The 22,286-nt window shown below is 39.7% G+C and overlaps 1 protein-coding gene across 1 annotated transcript in view; it reads right to left on the bottom strand.

The window, feature by feature from the left end:
- LOC109930284 (pappalysin-2) overlaps window positions 1-22,286 on the bottom strand; it is a 340,597-nt gene that overhangs the window by 142,094 nt on the left and 176,217 nt on the right. Inside the window, exons 11-12 of the mRNA XM_048602074.1 lie at window positions 19,409-19,561; window positions 18,187-18,322 (exon numbers count right to left, since the gene is read on the bottom strand). Of these exons, the coding sequence (XP_048458031.1) occupies window positions 18,187-18,322; window positions 19,409-19,561 (289 nt within the window). The remainder of the gene's footprint in view (window positions 1-18,186; window positions 18,323-19,408; window positions 19,562-22,286) is intronic.

Here is a 22,286-nt window from a genome sequence, read left to right as displayed (position 1 = left end):
TCTCTTTCTGAATATGTGTAGCATTCTTAAACAAATTGACATAGCACATTGATCAGATAGTCATTATGCAGATGTGGCTGCAGGATGGCAAAGATTGGATCCTGAATATTGAGACTGACTGACTGATTGATAGACTGATATATTGTCACATGTACTGAAGTACAGTGAAAAACTTTGGTTACGAACAGTGCAGGCAGATCATTGTAAGCAAGGATGTACAGATCAAAAAGATTTAGACAGAGGCATACAGGTTACATTGCACAAGGTGTACACTAGGTGAGATCAGTGTAAGCAAGATCAGCGTTATTTGAGGCTGGAGAGGCTGTTCCTGAACCTGCTGGTACATGTCTTCAGGCTTCCGTATCTTCTGCCTAACGGAAGATGTTGTAGGAGAGCATTACTGGGGTGGGAGGTTTTGATGATGTTGGCTGCCTTTCCGCACCAGCGAGGCATGCAAACAAAGCCCATGGATGGAAGGTTGGCTTCCGTGATGGTCTGGGCTGTGCAAACCACCTTCTGTAGTTTCTTACGATCCTGGGCAGAGCAGTTGCCGTAACAGGCCGTATGCACCCAGACAGTATGCTTTCAATGGTGCATCTGCGGAAGTTGCTGAGGGATCTTATGGACCTGTCAAATTTCCTGAGCTGCCTGAGGAAGAAGAGGCGTGGTTGTGCCTTCAGGGGTATCTTACATTCAAGAAGAATAGGAAACCAGGTAAAAATGGAGGGGTAGCACTGGTAATCAAAGGTGGCAGTCATTCAATAGTTAGAAATAAGCTTTGTTCAGGAAGTTCAGAATTGGTTTGTGTGCAGATAAAGAATAGGAAGGGAAAGAAATAATTAGAGGTGTCGGTCAACAGGCCTCTAACAACAACCAAAATGTGGGAGAAAGTTTACATGCAGAAATATTGCGTTCTTGTGTTAAATAGATGGCAATAATCATGGGTGACTTCAATCTACACATAAACGGGAAAAATTAGATTGGTCAAAGCAGCCTGAATGAGGAGTTCATACAGTATTTTTCAGATAGTATCTTACAGTAGCTCTTTCTGGAACTGACCAGTGCATGGGTTATATTATTGTGTAATGGGACAGGATTAATTATTTACCTCAGAGTAAAGGCAGCAGCCTACCTACCTCATAGTAACCATAATAGTAGCCACAATATGATTGAATTTTAATCTAGTCTGAAAGGGAGAGATTGGACATTAGACTAGTATTAGCGGGCAACTATGTGGACTTGAAAGCTAAATTGACTGATGTGAACCGGTATACTAGGCAAGGGGACAGATCATTAGAAACACATAATTCAAGCAGATATTTCAGAAAACTCAGAATAAATATATTCCTACGGGAAAGAAAACTCTGAAGGGAGGACACTTGTGGTTAACAAAAACTTAAGGAAAAATCATATTTCTGCACAAAGATGAGAGGCACATAAGATAACTGGTCTGTAGAGAAAGCATGGCTAAGAATGACGAAAGGGTTAATGAAGAGGATGAAATTACAGTGTGAGATTAATCTAGCTAGGAACATAAACAGATAGCAAGAGTTTAAAAAGGAAAGAAGTAAGTAAAATATGTGCTGGTCCTCAAGAGAATGAAAATTGAGAGGTAATAGTAGATAATAAAAATAATGGATGAAAAGAACAAATATTTTGCTTCCAACTTCAATACAGAGGATATAAACAAAATCCAGTAGTAGGTATAAATCAGGAGGTGGAAGGGAGAAGAGCATCCTGGTGAATTATAATCATCGAGAAAGTGGTACTGAGCAACCCAGCTATTCACAATATATATTAAAGATTTGGATGAGGGAACAAAATTTAACATCTCCAAGTCTGCAGATACTCCCACGTTGGGTGGGAGGGTGAACTGTGACGAGGATGCAGAGATCCTTCAGCATGACCTGGACAGGTTGGCTGAGTGGGCAAATCAATGGCAGATGAAGTATAATTTGGATAAATGTGAGGTTATTCACATTGGAAGCAAAAACAAGAAGGCAGATTACTACCTGAATGGCTGTAAATTGGGAGAGGGGAGTGTGTAGCAGGACCTGGGTGTCCTTGTGCACCAGTTACTGAAGGTAAGCATGCAGGTGCAGCAGGCGGTAAAGAAGGCAAATGGTATGTTGGCCTTCATTGCGAGAGGCTTCATGTACAGGAGCAGGGATGTGTTGTTGCAGTTGTACAGGGCCTTGGTGAGACCACACCTGGAATATTGTGTGCAGTTTTGGTCTCATTTTCTGAGGAAGGATGTTCTTGCTCTCGAGGGAGTGCAGCAAAGGTTTACCAGGCTGATTCCAGGGATAGCGGGTCTGATGTGTGAGGAGAGATTGACTAGGTTAAGATTGTTTTCGCTAGAGTTCAGACAAATGACGGGGGGGAGGGTTCTCATAGAGACTTATAAAATTCTAACAGGACTGGACAGTGTAGATGCAGGGAGGTGGTTCCTGATGGTGGGTGTGTCCCGAACCAGGGATCACAGTCTGAGGAGTCGGGGTAGACCATTTAGGACGGAGATGAGGAGCCATTTCTTCACCCAAAGAGTGGTGAGCCTGTGGAATTCATTACAGCAGGAAGTAGTTGATGCCAAAACATTGAATGTATTCAAAAGGCAGCTAGATATAGCACTTGGGGCGAATGAGAGCAAGGTTATGGGGCAAAAGCAGGATTGGGCAATTGAGCTGGACAATCAGCCACGATCGCGATGAATGGTGGAGGAGGCTCGAAGGGCCAAATGGCCTCCTCCTGCTCTTATCTTCTATGTTTCTATGTTCCTATGTAATTAATGGAGCTGAGGCTGACAAATCTCCAGGTCCAGATAGACTTCATCCACAGCCTTATTACAGATGGTTAATGAAATAGAAAATGTGCTGGTTTTATTTTCCAAAATTTTCTCGACTCAGGAAAAGTTCCAGATGAATGAAGAGTAGCAATTCTCTATTCAAGGAGGGAGGTAGGCAGAAAATAAGAAACAATATGCCAGATCACTTGACGTCTGTCGTGGGAAAGGTATTGGAATTAATTATTAAAGAGATGATAGCTGCATTCGTAGAAAAAAGCTCAAGATACTCAGGAAAAGTCATCATGGTTACACTAAAGAGAAATCATCTTTCACCTAATTATTGGAGTTGTTTGAAGTAATAAAAGCACTATGAATAAGTGGGAACCTGTAGCCATAGTGTGCTTGGATTTCTAGAAGGCATTTGATAAGGTCCATATAGTTTATAATGGAAAATCAACGTTCACGGTTTAGGGGAATATATTAGCATAGATAGAAGATTGGCCCGTTGGCTGAAAACAAAGGTGTATGTACAACTGATAATTTGTCCGATTGGCAGGATGTGAAAAGTGGAGTCCCACAGGGCTTTGTGCTTTGGCCTCAATATCTTAGACAAGGGGAATGAAGGGATGATAGCTAAATGTGTAGGCAACACAAAGACAAGTAGGAAAGTATGTTACGAAGAATACATAAGGAGTTGCAGATGAGTACAGACAGGTTGAGTGAGTGAGTGATTAAAATATCTAGCATCTAGAGAATAATGTCGCAAAATGTGAAATTGTTCACTTTGGCAGGAAGAGTCAAAAAGCAGAGTCATACCTGAATGGACAATAACTGTGGAATTCCAAGTTGCAGAAAGATCTTGGTTTTTCCAGTGGATAGGTCACAAAATGCTACTACAAAGGTACAGTACAGAATCAAGAAGCTAATGGGGTGCTGTGCTCTATTATGAAAGGAATTAAACATAAAAGAAAGGAAGTTATGCTTCAGTCATGCAGAGCATTGTTGAGACTACACCTCGAATATTGTGCGCAGTATTGGTCTCCTCACTTAAGTAAGCGTTTAAATGCACTGAAGGCAGATCAGAGGGGGGGGTCTCCTAGACTAATAAAGCAAAAAAAAAACTGCAGATGCTAGAAACCTGAAACAAAACTGAAAATGCTACAAAAACTCATCATGTCTCACAGTTTTTGTGGAAACAGAAAACAGTGTTAACATTTCAAGTCCAGCATCCCTTCTTCAGATCTAAGGAGCACTGGAAAATTACAGGAAGTGCCTCTACAATTTCCTCTTTCACTTGCCTCATTATTTTCAAAAGAAGGGCCAATGGTCTTGAAATATTAACTGTTTCTCTCTCCACAGATGCTGCCAGATCTGCTGAGTTTCTCCAGAAATTTCTGCTTTTGTTTACTAGATTGAAACCTAGAATGAGTGGGTTGTTTTATGAGGAATGGTTGGACAGTCTGGAGTTGTTTTCTTTCATGTCTGTAACAGTGAGGGATGTTTTGATTGACATAGATAAGATCCAAAATGGTCTTGTTAAACTTGATATGGAAAAGACATTTCCTCTTGTGGGTCAGTCCTGGGCAAGGGGTTGCTGTTTAAAATGATCAGTCACCTTTTTAGTCCAGAGATTAGGAGAATATTTTCTCCCCTCAGAGGGTTCTGTGATTGTGGAACACTCAACCTCAGAAGACTGCAGACATGGGATCATTAAATATTTTTAAAGCAGAGATAGACAAGTTTTGGTTTGGCAAGGGAATCAAAGGTTTTTTGGGACAAGCTGGGAAGGAAGAATTCAAGTCAAAAACAGATCAGCCATGGTCTTATTGAATGCGGATTGAATTTTATTGAAGTGAGAGCCAGACTGAAAGCAGAAAGATCAGAAAGGAAGTGAAAGAAGAAATAAGAGAGGCAAAGAGGGTATGAGAAGAAATAGGAATTTAACATTAAAAGGAAATCCAAAAGTCTTCTGCAGGTGTGTAGATGGCAAGAGGGCATGAGAAGGAGGAGCGGGGCCAATTAAGAACCAAGAAAGGGATTTGCGCATGAAAAGCAAAGGGTATAGTCAACATATTACATGAGTGCTTTGTTAACTGATTTTAACAAAGGACAAAGATGTGACTGAATTTATGGTGAAAAAGGCAGTGGTGGAAACATTAGATGGGTTAAAATCTGATACAGAGAGGATTTTTAGGAAGGGTGGCTGTCCTCAAATTTGATAAGTCACCACTGTTGGATGTGATGCACCTGAAAATAAGAGGCACGTAAGAGAAAAATTTGTAGAGGCACTGACTCTAATTCCCCAGTGCTTCTTAGATACAGAGAGGTGCCAGAGGATTGTTACACTCCTGTTCAAGAAAGGGTGTAACGATAAATCCAGCAACTACAAAGGCTAAAACGCTGACAATGTGGCAGAGAAGGCTCATTTAATATAAAATGTTAACCCTTCTGCTTCTCTCTCCACAGATGCTGCCTGATCTGTCCAGTTTCTCCAGCACTTTCTATTTTTATTTCAGATGATTCCATGTATGGAGAGACTGTCTAATGAGGAAAGGTTGAGTAAGTTCAGCCATTTAAATAATTTTCTGCTTTTCTGCCAAAATATACAACCATACATTGTAGAAAAATGTACAGTAGTGCATTCTATAATATACTCTACATGCGAAATGCTTGCCCATTCACTTAACCAGTAATTCTATTATTAGAGGCTCTTGTTGCCTCCTCACAGCTTCCGTTCCTACTCAGCTCCACATGGTCAGCAATTTACAATACAGTCAGTCCCTTCATCTAAGTCATTAATAAAGACTGTGAATAGTTGAGGCCCTAGCACTGATCCCTGAGACTATTCAATAGTTACAATTTACCCTTCCGAAAATGGCCCATTTATTCCAATTCTATGTTAAACTGTTAGTTAACAGTCTTCTATCCAAGCTGATATGTCAACAAAGCTTTTATCTTACATAAACAACTTTTACCAAATACTGATTAGAAATCTAAGTTCACTACATTTATTGGTTCCTCTTTATCAACTTTGTTTGTTACATCTTCAGAGATTTCTATTACATACAGCAAACATGAGTTATTTTTCACAAATCCATGCTGTCTCTACCAAATTGCATTATGACTTTCCAAAAGTCCTGTTACTACCTGTTTAACAATGCATTCCAGCATCTCCCCAATGGTACACATCAGGCTGACTGGCCTGTAGTTTCCTCCTTATTGTCTTCCTTCTTTTTCAAGCTGCGGTGTTACTTTTACAGTATTCCAATCCACTCGGACCTTTCGAAAATCTAGGGAATCATGCACAAAGGGATGTACAGCCCTTAGAGCTGATGCTGGTCATCAGATCCAGTTCTTATCAAGCTAAACTTCTATTAGTTTTTCCCTTACTTTTACCCTGTGATAGTGATTGCTTTAAGCTCCTTCTTAATTTCTTTCCTTGTGATTTGATACTATTCTTAGGATTTCTTTGTGCTTTGTACTGTGCCATGGAATCAATCTTTAATTAATGGTCACAGTTGATACAGTGCCATGTTATCAGTAAATATAATGCATGTTACCATTCTAAGCACCATTTAGCATTGATATCATGACACTGGACCACAAACACACAAGTTAAACACTGACACCATGATCATCATTTAAACATAGTTTATGTCGTTGGATTCATCAGAACTTTGGCTCCAGTATGGTTGGGGCGAAGACTGTTCCAATATTTCAGCTCCCACCTTCCTCGCTACTGGTGCCAGGACCCTGTGAATCAAAACCATACTGCCACAACACACATTTGACTCTTTGATTTTATTTACCCTGCACTCATTGCTCATCGCTCAGGTTGCAATCCAAAAATTACTGCAATTGTAGTCCTGATTTTTTTTTAATGAAGCCCCTAATTGTGTCCTAGATTTGTTATCATGACATACAAAGGCACTAAGTCAACTGGAAATTAATAATAAACCATTAACACACTAATACTATTACACAGTGGCACCTGATAATAGCATTTAAATTGCGATGGTACTAACAATTATATCAAATAAGTATCAAATCATACCATTGCAATGTCAATAATCATTATATAAACACTGATAGGATGGTACTGCACCATACAAACGTGACATAATGCTGCTGTAACATTAATGCACAACATTTGTACACTGACACTATATTGCTGTACAATCTATAAAATATGGTCAGAAAAGGATAGACAGCAATGCACCATCTATACATAATATTTAATCATTGATGTCAATTCAGTCTACTATTAATAATTAATGTGTGAACATAGATACCATAGCATCATACTCTTTAGAAACACAACTTAAACACTTAATCAACGGCATTCTACCAATGAAGAATCTATAAGATTGGTACTACGGCACAGACCATCCATAATCAATATGTACACAGAACACTGAGCACTTTGCCATCAATGTACATTTAAATGCTGATAAATGTTGATCAATGAACAATATTTAAACAATGAGATGGCACCTTTCTATCATTAGACAACAATTAAACAATCTTGCCTTAGAACTGAACCATCGATGAATACTATTTGAACACTTGACACTTCTAGAAATAACATTTACTTCATGGGCAGACATATTCTACATGCTATCTTTCTCATCAAGCCAAGTGATCAACCCTGGTTCAATGAAGTTTACAGATGGGGTAAGCCAAAAGCACCTCCTAATGGTATAGCTAAAAATGAGGTGTGAATACCTACAGCAAAAACAGCATGCTATTGACACGGCTAAGTAACCTCAAAGCCAAAGGATCAAATCTTAACTAAAGGCAAAATACTGCATACACTGGAAATCTGGAATCAATACAGAGAATGCTGGAGAAACTCAGATCTGAAAAAGAGTCATGCCAGACTGTTTCTCTCTCCACATATGCTACCAGACCTGCGGAGTTTCTGGAGAAGGAGGCTCCACAAATATCCCCATTCTTAATGATAGGGGAGCACAGTAAATCAGTGCAAAAGATAAAACTGAAATATTTGTGACCACCTTCAGCCAGAAGTGCCAAGTGCTTGATTCATCTCAGTCATCTTCTGAGGTTTACTAGCATCGCAGCTATCAAGCCTCAGCCAATTCCATTCTCTTAACATGATATTATGAAATGGCACCTGGATAAGCTGGCCCTGACAGTGTCACTGCAACAGTATTAAGGTTTTGTGCTCCAGAAATAGTCACGACTCTATCAAGCTGTTCCAGAACAGTTACAATACTAGCAATTGGCTGACAAAGTGGAAAATTGCCCAGATATGTCCAATCCACAAAAGAATAGGAAAAATCCAATTTAGCCAATTACCACCCTGTCAGCTTCTTCTTTACCATCTGCAAAGTGATAAACTGTATTACTTAGACAGCAATAGCCTGTTAATTTATGGTCAGTTTCAGTTCTACCAGGGCCACTCAATTCCTGACATCAAATCAACTTTGATCCAAACATGACCAAAAGAGCCAAACATGAGGTGAGAGTGACTGCCCTTGATATCAAGACAGCATTTGACTATTGTGGCATCAAGGAGCCTGAGCAAAGCTGGTGTCAATATAAACTGGGGTGGGGGGCAAGGCGTGGGTGGAGGGATATCTGTACCACGTGATCATACTAAGCACAAAGGTTGTGGTCATTGGAGGTCAGTCATCTCAGCTTCAGGACATCTCTGCAGGAGTTCCTCAGTAGAGTGTCCTTGGCCCAACCATCTTCAGCTGCTGTATTGATGACCTTCCATCCATCATAAGGTCCGAACTGATAATTCACTGATGGTCACACAATATTCAGTTCACCTGCTCAGATACAATAGCAGTCTGTGTCGATATGCAGCAAGACCTGGGCAGCATAGACCTATGAACTGATAAATTGGTAACACTCACACCACACAAGAACCAGGCAATAACCACCTGATAACAGAGAGTCTATCCCTCACTGACATTCAATAGCATTACCATTGCTGAATCCTCCACCACCAACATCCTGAGAGATACCACTGACTAGAAACTGAACTATGAATGCTATGGCTACATGAGCATGTCAGAGGTTAGGAATACAGTGGCAAGTAACTCGCCTCCTGACACCCCAAAGCCTGACCCACCATCTACAAGGCACTAAGTCAGGGGTGTGACAGAATATTTCCCCACTTTCCTGGATGGATGCAGCTCCAACAACACCCAAGAAGCTTGTCAGCATCCAGGACAAAGCAGCCCGCTTGACTGGCACCCCATTTATCACCAACACGTTTCATTCATGATTCACATTCATCACATTCACGCTTTCCATCGCTAATGCACAGAGGCAGCAGATCTTACTACATACAAGAGACACTGCAGCAACTCACCAAAACTCCTTTAATAACAGCTTTAAAACTCGTGACCTGTACTACTTAAAAGGACAGGGCAGAAGCTTCATGGAAACATCACCACTTGCAAGTTGCCTCTAATGCACACCATCCTGACTTGGAACTAGAATTTTGCTCTTTGATAGTTGTTGGGTCAAAATTCTAGTATTCTCTTCCCAGCAGCTTTGAAGGTCTACCCAGATATACTGTCATGGTTAAAGGCAGCAACTCACTACCATTTCTTAAGAACAATTAGAGACAGGCAACAAATGTCGGCCTTTCCAGTGATATTCACATTTCTTGAAAAAGTTAAAAAAAACCTTCCATAACCAAAAATTAAACCCTAATAATATGCAAGTAAAAAAGTTATAAATATCACTAAAATACTCACACCATGGCACTATACAACATTTATATACTGATAAAAATGGCAATGCTCCATCTATAATCAAGTTACCAAACACTGCACCACCTATAACCAACACATAAACACTGACACCACAGCACTGTGCAATTTATAACAATATGATCAGACTGTACCATCGAAAAACAACAATACAACATGGATCAAACACAGAGAATGCTGGAGAAACTCAGCTGGTCTGACAGCATCTGTGGAGAGAGAAACACAGGTAACTTGTCGAGTCCAATATGACTTTTCTTTGGTTCTGAAGTCAAGTCATACCAGATTTGAAATGTTAGTTCAGTTTTTCTCTCTCCATAGACACTGCCAAAACTCTTTAGTTTCTTCAGCATTCTCTGTGTATGTTTCAGATTTTCAGCATCTGCACTATTTTGCCTTTATTACAACATTGATATCATGGTACTATATTATTCCATCCATAAACAACTATTAAACACTGATACACTGGCGTAGTATCATCAATAAATACCATGACACTATTCAACCTAATAAACATCCTTTAAATATTGACACTGTGGACGAAATCTTCCAAAGCTCAGAATGACGTTGGCTATGGTTAGAAATTTGGCAGAATCATGGAAGACGTCAAGTGAGGCCTTGCTTGACGGCAAAACTGACAAATTGAAATTTCAACAAGTCCTGGATGTCAAGGCGTAATTCTTGTTAGCTCATGGCAAGAGGGCTATTAAAGGGGATATCACTCCTGATCAATCTCATTATTACCCAATCTTGCCTCAGCAATGTGCAAGCTCCTGTTCTCCCACCTGCCAGATAGAAACTAGATGCCAAGAGTTCTTGACTTGAAAGTCAGAGCTGATACCTGGTGACTCCAGCTCACCACTTGCCCTATGAATCCCCATCTTGGACACATAGCACCAACATCTCGGGGAACGCTCCACCATGTGCACCCCACATCTACGGACATTGGGATCCAACAAATATCCAAACTCCATGCACCATCACGGCACATCTCCGAGCACCTCTGCACCTGTAATGTTGCACTTTGGAGCGAGCTAGCACCTTTCATTTCAATGTTGCCGCAAGGAAACTTTGCTCCTAGGGACCCAGCTCAATGTTTGCAGCAGGCTGCATCTCAGAGTTGGTCACTAGCTCTCTTAGCACACATTCACTTTGCGTCTGCTTCGATGCATCCTGTCTCAGCTTGCCCTGCTGTGCTTTGCTGTCCTGGCCGGACCTCAAAGGCAAACATCACTCCTATTTTGAATTGCCTTTTAGCACAGATACAAAGCCGGGAAGCTTCTCACCGTTAATTTTATTTGATTTATTATTGTCATATGTACCTAGGTACAGGGAAAAGTTTTGTTTTGCATGCAATACAGGCAGATCACACCATACAAAGATCATAGGATAATTGAACAGAGTGAGGAATACGATTTCAGCTGCAAATAAGGCGCACAAAAAGCAAGATCAACATTGGGTTTGAAGTTTAATTGACCCATTCAGAAGTCTAATAACAGCGGGGAAGAAGCTGTCCTTGAATCTGTTGGTATGTGTGTTTAAGCTTTGGTATCTTCTGCCCAATGGAAGAGGTTGGAAGAGATTATAACCAGTGTGCAAGGGGTCTTTGATGATGTTGGCTGCCTTTCAGAGGCAGCGAGAAGTGTAGATGGAATCAATAGATGGAAGGATGGCTTGCCTGATGGTATGGGCTGTGGTCACAACTCTCTATAGTTTCTTACGGTCCTGGGCAGACCAGTTGCTGTACCAAGCCATGAAGCATCCAGATAGAATGCTTTCTATGGTGGATCTATCAAAATTGGTGACAGTCCTTATGGATGTGCCAGTGTCACCACTCATCAGTCAAGGGCATTGACTGTGTTGCCATTTGGCACACTACTATGTCCATCTTACACCTGCAGCACGTGCCAACAGCCTGTGCAACAAACCCACCTCATGGATATCAACCAAACTGCTGTGTCTCAAACACAGACAGAAGTAGTGGTTAAGGGTTCTGCGGTCAGTCAAGGAGAGGGCCTGCTGATGGTGCAGGGGCTTGCACATGGTCAGCTGACCATTTGGTCAGGGGCTCCACTTTGCCACTGTTCAGGCAATGGGCAGAGGTCAATCCAGCAGGCCAAGGGATGCTTTGAACTCATATGACTGGCTCCTTCCAAGGAATCATTGAGGACCCGTGTAGGATATCTCAAAGCCATAGGCTGAAAAAAGAACTGCATTTTATTTAGGGGTCTTGTGATGCAGTGGTGGTGTCCCTACCTCTGAGCTAGGAGAGCTAGGTTCAAGTCTCACCTGCTCCGGAGGTGTGTAATAACATCTCTGAACATGTTGATTTAATTAAAAGATCGAGAGCTAAGTCTTTCCCCAGTGAGGTGTTGGCTTCTGGACAAGGAATGGGTCCAGAAACTGATATTTGTACTACATTGTAGAATACTACAATAAACGCCTTGTAAATCTCTGAAAGTCTATTGCTGCCTATTTTGACATCTGGATATCAGTGTGTTTAACAGTCTACAGTACAAGTTCCCAACTGAATACACTTTTGACAATGTTGCTTTTATTTCACATGGTAAAATGTCTTCAAATTTGACATGGTGCACCATGAACCTTTCAACTTGTCTCCAGATAAAACTCTACAAACAACACATGACATCGTAGTGTCAACAAACAACAGTTGCAACCATGGTACTGGTTCATCAATTTATAAGTATTAATATCATGGGCTCAGAACTATCTATAAACATATAGACATGACGCAATGCCACAGTCCCACCTAAAAAGTATTTGAATATTCCAACCATGGCACTATAGCATCAATAATTAATAAATGTATATTGATACCATGTGTTATAGTTTATAATAGATGGAAAACTAACATCATAAGACTATGTATCATCATTACATAAAAACATTAATATACACTGATACCATGCTCCATAAAACATAATCTGTGATAATGTACCACACTCATACTGTGATACAATCTTTAATGCCCCATTAATGAACAGGAAACACACATTCAAGTATGTAACCATCCACAAACAACATATTGACTCTGATACGCTCATGCCACTGTATATCTTACTTAAATACTGGCATTTACCCACAGTCACTTGCAAACACATTTAAGTACTGATAACGGAGATAGTAGGAACTGCTGATGCTGGAGTCTGAGATAACAAGGTGTCGAGCTGGATAAACACAGCAGGCCAGGCAGCATCAGAGGAGCAGGAAAGCTGATGTTTCGGGTCTGGACCCTAACGTAGCGTTCCTGCTCCTCTGATGCTGGCTGGCCTGCTGTGTTCATCCAGCTCGACACCTTGTTATCTAAGTACTGATACCACTATATTTCAAAAATTAAGTGATAACACGCCACCTATCATATACAAAAAACCTATAAACCCTGATGAAATAACAGTACCACATTAACAGTCAGTATTTAAATGCTTATATTGTGACACTGCACCATCAATCACCAAGATTTAAACATTGAGACAGAGAAACTGCACCATCAATACTCAATTGAAAGTGTGACACAGCACCATCAATAATAAATACTTAAATTCGGGCAGTGACACCGTATCATGAATAATCAATGTAAATTATTGATACACTAACAAGGAACAATCAAATATTTAAACAGTGATACTGAGGCACTGCACCATCAATAAACAATATTTAAACAATGATCCTGTGACACTGCCACAAGTAGAATCAACATTTAAGCATTAAAACTATGATGCTGCATCTACAATAATCAATATTTAAAGGCTGATAATGTGAAACTGCACCATCAATAATCAATAATTAAACACTGGTGCTGTGACATTACACCATTAACAATCAATATTCCAGAAAGGGATACTGCAACAGTACACAATTGACAATAATTATTTAAACACTGATATTAAGATATTGCAGTATCAATAATTACTATTTAACTAACTGATAATGTGGCAATACACACCTGTAATCAATATTTAAGCAATGATACATTATACTGCACCATCAATAATCAATGCTGACACTGTGACACAATAATCAATACTTACACATGAATAATTTGACACTGTACCTTCAGTAATTAGTATTTAAACACTGACACTGTGACACTGCATCATCAATACTCAATATTTAATCACTGATATTTTGATTATGCACCATCAATAATCAATTATTAATCACTGATACTGTGACTTATGCACTATCAATATTTAATCATTGTATAGTATCACAGTAGCAATCAACTGTCAAGATGGAAAAACTAAAACTGTGACAATGCACCAACATTTATTAATATTTAAACACTTACACAGTGACACTGCACCATCAATAATTAATGGTGAAACAATACTGATTTAAATATCACTGAGATACTGCTACATCAAAGAACAGACTTTAAATATTGATACTCTGACTTTCCACCATTAATAATCGATATTTAAACACTGATACCGTGACACTGCACCATCTATGATCAAAATTCAAACAATGATACTGAGACATTGCACCATCAATAAACAATATTTAAACATTGATGCTATGACACTGCAATTTCAACATTGATACTGCATCAACTGATATACAATAATCAATATTTAAAAGCTGATAATATGAAACTGCAACATCAAAATCAATATTTAAACATCAATACTGCAACACTGCACCTATCAATTCTTAAAATAGCAACGTTGTGACTCTGATAATCAATAATGAATATTTAAACATGAAACCAAGACACTGCCCCATCAATAATTACATTTAACCACTAATAATGTGACAATGCACCATCAATAATCAATATTTAACCACTGTTACAGTGATACCACACCATCAATACCCACTAATAGCCACTCACATTGTGACACTGCACCCCCAATGATCAATACTTAAACACTGATACTGACGTACTGCTCCATCAATAATCAATATATAAACATTGATACTGTGACATTACACCACCAGTAATCAATAATTCAACAATGATACTGCGATATTGATACGTCAATAATCAATCTTGAATAATTACTGTGACTGCAACATCAAGACTCGAAATGTAAACACATACTGTGATACTGCATCATCAATAATCAATATTTAAACATGGATAATGTGACATTGCACCAGAAATAATCAGTATTTTTCCTAGGGTGGAGGTAGCTATTACGAGGGGGCATAGTGTTAAAGTGAGTGGAAGTAGATATAGGGGAGACGTCAGAGATAGGTTCTTTACTCAGAGAGTGGTCGGGGCGTGGAATGCATTGCCGGAGAGGGTAGCGGAATCGGCCTCATTAGGGGCATTTAAGCGGCTATTAGATAGGCATATGGATGATAGTATAAGGTACGGGTGGAGGTTAGATAGACCTTAGGATTAGGGTAAAAGTTCGGCACAACATCGTGGGCCGAAGGGCCTATACTGTGCTGTACTGTTCTATGTTCTATGTTCTAAACCTTAATACTGTGACACTGCATTATTAATAGACACTATTTAATTTCTGAATTCTGTAACTCCACACAATCAATGTTCAATATTTTAAAAAGGGACACTATGACACTACACAATCAACAATCAATATTTAAACACTGATACTGGGAAACTGCACCATCAATAATTTTTTCTAACCACTGATAATGTGACCACATGTCATCAATAATCAATACTTAATCATTGTGTTGTAATGCAGTAGCAATCAACAGTCAAGGTGGAAAACCTAATACTGAGACAGTGCACCAACATTTATCAATATTTAAACGCTTGAACAGGAACCTTGCACCATTAATAATCAAGATTTAAATACTGATACTGTACGATAAATAATCAATGTTTAAACAGTATTGATTTAAATATCACTAATTCTGCATGATCAAGAAACAAAAGTTAAATAATGATACACTGTCTCTACACCGTCAATAAATTGGTATTTAAACCCTGATACTGTGCCACTGTAACATCCTTGATCAACATTTAAACACTGATATTGCAACAGTGTAATATCAGTAACATTTGAACCAAAAGAATTTAAACATCACTGTGATGCTATAACATCAATGAACATATTTAAATTCTGATACTGTGACACTGCACCATCAATAATCAATATTTAAACACTGATACCGTACCAGTAATGATCAATATTTCGACACTGATACTACAACACTGCACCATCAATAATCCATATTTGGGAACTGATGCTGTGACACTGCACCTAAAATCAATATTTAAAGATTGATAATCACACTGCCCCATCAATAAGCAATATTTGCACTCTTATGATGACAACGCACCATAAATAATTAATATTTAAAAAGGAAAACTCTGACACTGCACCATTAATACTCAATAGTTAAACATTAATACTGCCATACTGCAAGATCAATAATCAACATATAAAAAAAGCGATACTGTGGCACCACACCTAAAATAGTCAATATTTAAACACTGATATGGACAAAGCACCATCAATAGTCAATATCTATACATCTATACATTGATGCTGTGACACTACACCATCAATAATCAATATTTAAACAGATAGTGTCATACAATACAATCTATCATCAACATTTAAACACAGCTACTATGAATAACCGATATTTAAACACTGATACCATGACAGTGCATCATCAATAATGCATTATTAATACTTATAATAGAGTCAGAGATGTACAGCACGGAAACAGACCCTTCATTCCAACTTGTCCATGCCGACCAGATATCCTAAGTTAATCCAGTCTCAATTGCCAGCATTTGGCCCATATCCCTCTAAACCCTTTCTATTCATGTATCCATTCAGATGCCTTTTCAATGTTGTAATTGTACCAGCCTCCACCACCTCCTCTGGCAGTTCATTCCATACACGCACCACTCGCTGTGTGAAAAAATTGCCCCTGAGGTCCCTTTTAAATCTTTCCCTTCTCTTGCATGTTCAATAATCAATATTTTAAATCTGATGCTGTGATCCTGCACCTAAAAAGAAATATATATCACCATTGATACTGTGATACTGCATCATCAATAATCAATATTTAAACACTGGTGCTGCGAAACGACATAATTTATAATCAATATTTAAGAACTGATACAGCAACAAAGCACCATCAATAATCAATATTTAAACACCGATACTGCGACAAGCATCATCAATAATCACCATTTAAATACTGATATTATGACACTGTATAATTTTTCATTAATATTTAAACACAGACACTGTGACATCGCATCATTATTAATCAACATTTAGTCACTGATACTGTGACACTGCAGCATCAATAACTAATATTTAAACTCTGATACAATGACACTGCACTATCAATAACCAATATTTAAAGTCTGATACTGTTAATGTGCACTATCAACAATTAAAATGCTTATAGTGAAACCAGAACATTATTATTGATTAAAAAGAATTATTCTTTGGTAATGTGGCACAGTAGTATCAGTAAACTCAACGTTAACACTGTGACCATGCCAATGTAAATCAGCTAAACATTGTTACCCTGACTCAGTATCACTTCCAATTATTAAAAACCACGGACATTATTTTGGATGGTCAAAAGTCACAATATAAAGACTGATGCAAAGTACTCCACGATGTATGTTCAACATATGCGCATGATACAATACATTGTATGATCCACAAATACCATGTCACAGTGCCATCAATGAACAACTTTCAAACATGGCACTGTGTCATCCATATACCATTTAGAAACATTTATCATCATTATTAAAACAATCTATCACTGAAAGACAATGTGCAAACCCTGGCACTGTGCCATCTTTAGACCTGTAAACACTGCTGCTACGGCAGTGTATAATTTACAAACAATATGTAAACCCTCATATCACAGCAGCAAACCATGTAGAAACAATATTTAACATACCATGCTACTATACTGTCTTAAAACAAAATTTCAACAGGCACCATTGCATTGTATTAGCTCTGAAAACCAATTAATCACAGTTTTCCAATCCAAAGCCACAGGTCTTGAATTTGGATAACCAATACTGATGATGATGAAACTGTGGCAAATGCATCAGCAATCCCTCCACATGTTTCTTTCCATGCACTAGGGCATGATTTATTGGGTCCTGGAGATTGTCTCATTCTTTTCTCCAAATCATTTTTATGTTATTTAAGTTCCTCCCCTTGATTGATATTTTTAACTTCCTACGGACCACTCTTCTACAGTAAAATGCGACACAACTCACACTTAAGAAGCCTGTCCTTCCCTTACTGCTCATTATAATGTCACATGCATCTGTCTTTAATGAACCCACATTCCTTTGTACCACACTCTCTCGTAACATATTTATGGGAACTTTGACTGTTAGCTTTGCTATTTCTCACAAGTTTCTTTTCCCCATATTCCCATTTTGCAGCTCTTATAACTTTCTCCAAATCCCTTTATGGCCATTTTTATTTCTAAAACAGCTCTCCCAGTCCGCTGGATTTCCACTTTTCTTTGCACTCAGCACTGCAAGATTTTCCTGGCCTCGTTTGCTGGCCATGATGCCTTAACTGCACGGGTGGCTTACTTTACCCGCCCTTTTAAGGGTTGGAAAAGTATTTGACATGTAGGGTGCTGACAAAATTGATGGTAAGAAGTGGTTTGAAGTGGCTGCCTGGTAACTGGCTGCAGTATACGTACCCAGAGTGTGGTTGCGTCCATTGGTGTCAATGAGCTGGACTGTAACCGATTTGCGGTGCTGATCATACAGTGTTGTACCATCTGCAGATAAATAAATTAGAATCGAGCTGGCCACACCAGGGTGATCAAAACTGACCTAAGTTTTAAAAAAGAAACATGAAGAAAGCAGCATTTGAAATTACAAAAAATCTTTTTTGTTGTTGTTTGCTGAATCCGGTAAATGGACAAGAGGAAATACTGCAAATGGGAGAAATTGAAGTATTTTCTTTCTTTAAAAAAAAGACAGAAAATGCTGGAAATCCACCGTGTCTGAGAGAGAACAACCAACAGTTTTGGAGTGGCCCTTAGTCAGAACCCAATGTGATTTTACAGCAATAAACTCAAGTTTGCAATCTCTTCTTGCAAGATCCTCATGTTGGCTCAGAAAGCCAAGTGTTTGTACTATTTCTGAAAGCATTCAGCCAGATTCTTCTGGAGTCATCTACTCCAAGCCAACTTCACCAATTCTTTTCACATTCTCCCTATGCAATTGCTTACAGATTCTCTTTCCAATGTTACAATTTGCTGCCATAGTTCTCGTCGTAAAGCATTATACATTCAGATTCTCTGTCAGTGAGATCAACAATCTTCCTGACTAAACCCAAGTCAGCTTCAACTTGGATCATCCAATTGACATGGATATAAGTTGTGAAAGCGATCAATGGTCAGTTGGGGATACATTATCAAGACAGCCCACAGCGGTTCAATGTAATGTAGGATGAAACTTACACAATAGAGGTAGCTCGTACTGGTTCTATATAATGTTCAGTGTATAATATTCATTAGGAAGAGCACACACTCCTATTGGTTTAATATTCTATCTAATGCAGGGTATTGAATAGGAAGAGTTGATAGTACTTTGCTCTATTTCCAGTACAAGTTATTCCATTGGGATACTTGTTTTAGTGGAAACTTAATTCTGATCATTGAAGTGAAATTGGATATGGATTTTCACTGATAACTTGAGCAAAGGAATTAAGACAAATTAAAATGAAAATACAGAGGTATATTTGATTTGATGCTCATTTATCTAAGAAATAAATAGTGATAAATTGGCATTTTGGAGTGTCACACAACAAAGTGGCTCCTATAATTTAATGGAAGGTTTAAGCATTTCTTTGAAATATATCTCCACTGACCATCAAAGAAGCAGCATCCAGTGCAACAATTGAAATCTTCTTACCTTCAGCCACAGCTTGCTTTCAGCATCAGAGTTGTGGTATGAAGAGTGCTGATTAAAGTCCCATTCATTAACAGTGTAGAAGGGAACAGTACATGGAAACCAGGCATACTGGGACAGCCCATCATTCACATCCAGAAATTCAGTCTGACAAACCTGGAGGGTTAGGCAACATCCAACTCTTACAACCGGAGTTTACAGTACATAACAGAACAACCATTCAATGCCCAAAACATGTCCAAAGCGGTACTGCAAAATGACCAGTTTCAATTTCAACACAAAACAAACGTCAATATGAAAGTAAAATGACTATCAATTTACTGTTGACCATTTGGAACTAAATAAAAGAACTACAGGCAAGGTTGAAAGAAGAAATTAACTACTTCTTTCAAACCATGTAAATAAACAAATGCAGAAGAATGCATCACAATTCTACAATAAGGATTCAGTGATGTGAGTGGAGCACTGCAAGTGTTTCTTGAATTCATGCTGTGTACCTAGAGTGTTCACAGATGCTGGTGTTGTACTTCTGAAAGCCAGTTGGAGAATGAGGATACTTGAGCCTATCTTTACTCAACCTTACATTTACTTACAGAGTGAGACATCACACACAAGCATCTCGTAACTCAACCACGCCACACTTTCAGGAAATATTTCTTCAGATGTGCTTAAGTAAAACCTAATCAATGCTCCTTAACCAGCTCTGAATTAAATCCAATTTAACCAGCAATTAACAGCTGATGGGCAATGTTTCAGCACCATACATAATATTAAATGAACATGAAGGCCCTAACGAGCCAACCATATTCTTTGGATTTACAGATTTGCGCAAATTCTGCCAAATGTTTGGTGTTGTAAACTTGATTATTATGTGGTGAAGCTCACGGTGGGGGTTAGGCTCAGAGACGATGATCGACGTGTCAATATTAACAGCATGGTCACAGTGTGGTGAGATGAATTTAACAGAGATGTACAAAGTTGACTACCTCTCAGTTTATGCCACGAAAAGAGGAATGTTAATTTGCTTTTCTTTTGCTTCCTTTGTCTTCAGTATTCTTCCTTCTTTGCCTGAAGGACCTGTATATCATGTAAATGGACCTTTCTCGACTTGACTAAAATGACAGAGAGTGGGAAAACCAGACAGGCCTCATCTACCCTACCCAACCCACCACCACTCCATAAGTGCAAGAGGTTTCCTTTGTCCCTAAAGCAACCTCCAGATTTTGAATGGACTGACAAAGAAAGTTGACAAGATTTCCTAACTGGATTCTTGGGGTAACAAAAAACTGATGGAAAATAAAATCTAACTAGATAAGCAGCATCAGTGTAGAGACAGAATCAGAGTTAATCTTTAGGATGCCAGAGTAAGTAATATTGCTAATTAATATGAGACAGAGAAACTATAATTATTATTCATTAAATTTGCACAGAATGCATGCACAAAGAACAAATGCAATAAAGGAACCCAACAGAACTTGAATGTGTTAGATGGCCGAAAAGCCCTCCGCTTCTTCCTCTCCCACAGGCCCGACCAGTCCCCTTCCACCGACACTCTTATCCACTTAGCCGAACTCGTCCTTACCCTAAACAACTTCTCCTTCAACTCCTCCCACTTCCTACAGACAAAGGGGGTGGCCATGGGTGCCCGCATGGGCCCAAGCTATGCCTGCCTCTTTGTAGGATACGTGGAACAATCCCTCTTCCACAGGTACACTGGCCTCACCCCCCACCTCTTCCTCCGTTACATCGATGACTGTATCGGCACCGCCTCATGCTCCCACAAGGAGCTCAAACAGTTCATCCACTTTACTAACACCTTACACCCCAACCTTAAGTTCACCTGGGCCATCTCTGATACCTCTCTCTCCTTCCTGGACCTCTCTGTCTCCATCTCTGGCAACCACCTGGCAACTGATATCTATTTCAAGCCCAACGACTCCCACAGCTATGTAGAATACACCTCCACTCACCCACTTTCCTGCAAGAATATCATCCCCTACTCCCAATTCCTTCACCTCCACTGCATCTGCTCCCAAGATGAGGCATTCCACTCCCAGATATCCCAGATGTCCTCGTTTTTCAAGGACCGCAATTTCCCCTCCACAGTGGTCAAAAACACCCTTGACCCCATCTCTCGCATTTCCCGCAATTCATCCCTCATACCCGCTCCCCGCAATAACAACAAAGACAGAATTCCCCTCGTCCTCACGTATCATCCCACCAACCTCAATGCATCATCCTCCGCCACTTCTGCCACCTGCAATCTGACCCCACTACCAAGGACATATTTCCCTCCCCACCCTTATCTGCCTTCCGGAGGGACCGCTCTCTCCGTGACTCCCTCGTCCACTCCACTCTCCCCACTAGCCCCACCACCCCGGCACTTTTCCCTGCAACCGCAGGAAGTGCTACACCTGCCCCCACACATCTCCTGTCAACCCCATCCCAGGCCCCAAGAAAACCTTCCACATTAGACAGATGTTCACCTGCACATTTGCTAATGTGGTATATTGTATCCGCTGTTCCCGATGTGGCCTCCTCTACCTCGGGGAAACCAAGCGGAGGCTTGGAGACCGCTTTGTGGAGCACCTACGCTCGGTTCATGACAAATGACTGCACCTCCCAGTTGTGAACCACTTCAACTCCACCTCCCACTCCTTGGACAACATATCCATCCTAGGCCTCCTCCAGTGCCACAACATTGCCACCCGAAGGCTGGAGGAACAGCATCTCATATTCCGCTTGGGAACCCTGCAGCCCAATGGTCTCAATGTGGACTTCACAAGCTTCAAAATCTCCCCACCCCCGACCTCATCCCAAGACCAGACCAGCTCGTCCCCGCCTCCTTGGCCTGTCCATCTTCCCTCTCATCTACCCCCCC

The sequence above is a fragment of the Rhincodon typus genome, chromosome 10 (assembly GCF_021869965.1).
Source record: "Rhincodon typus isolate 14 chromosome 10, sRhiTyp1.1, whole genome shotgun sequence".
NCBI lineage: Eukaryota > Metazoa > Chordata > Chondrichthyes > Orectolobiformes > Rhincodontidae > Rhincodon > Rhincodon typus.
This window is presented reverse-complemented; position numbering and strand designations above follow the sequence as displayed.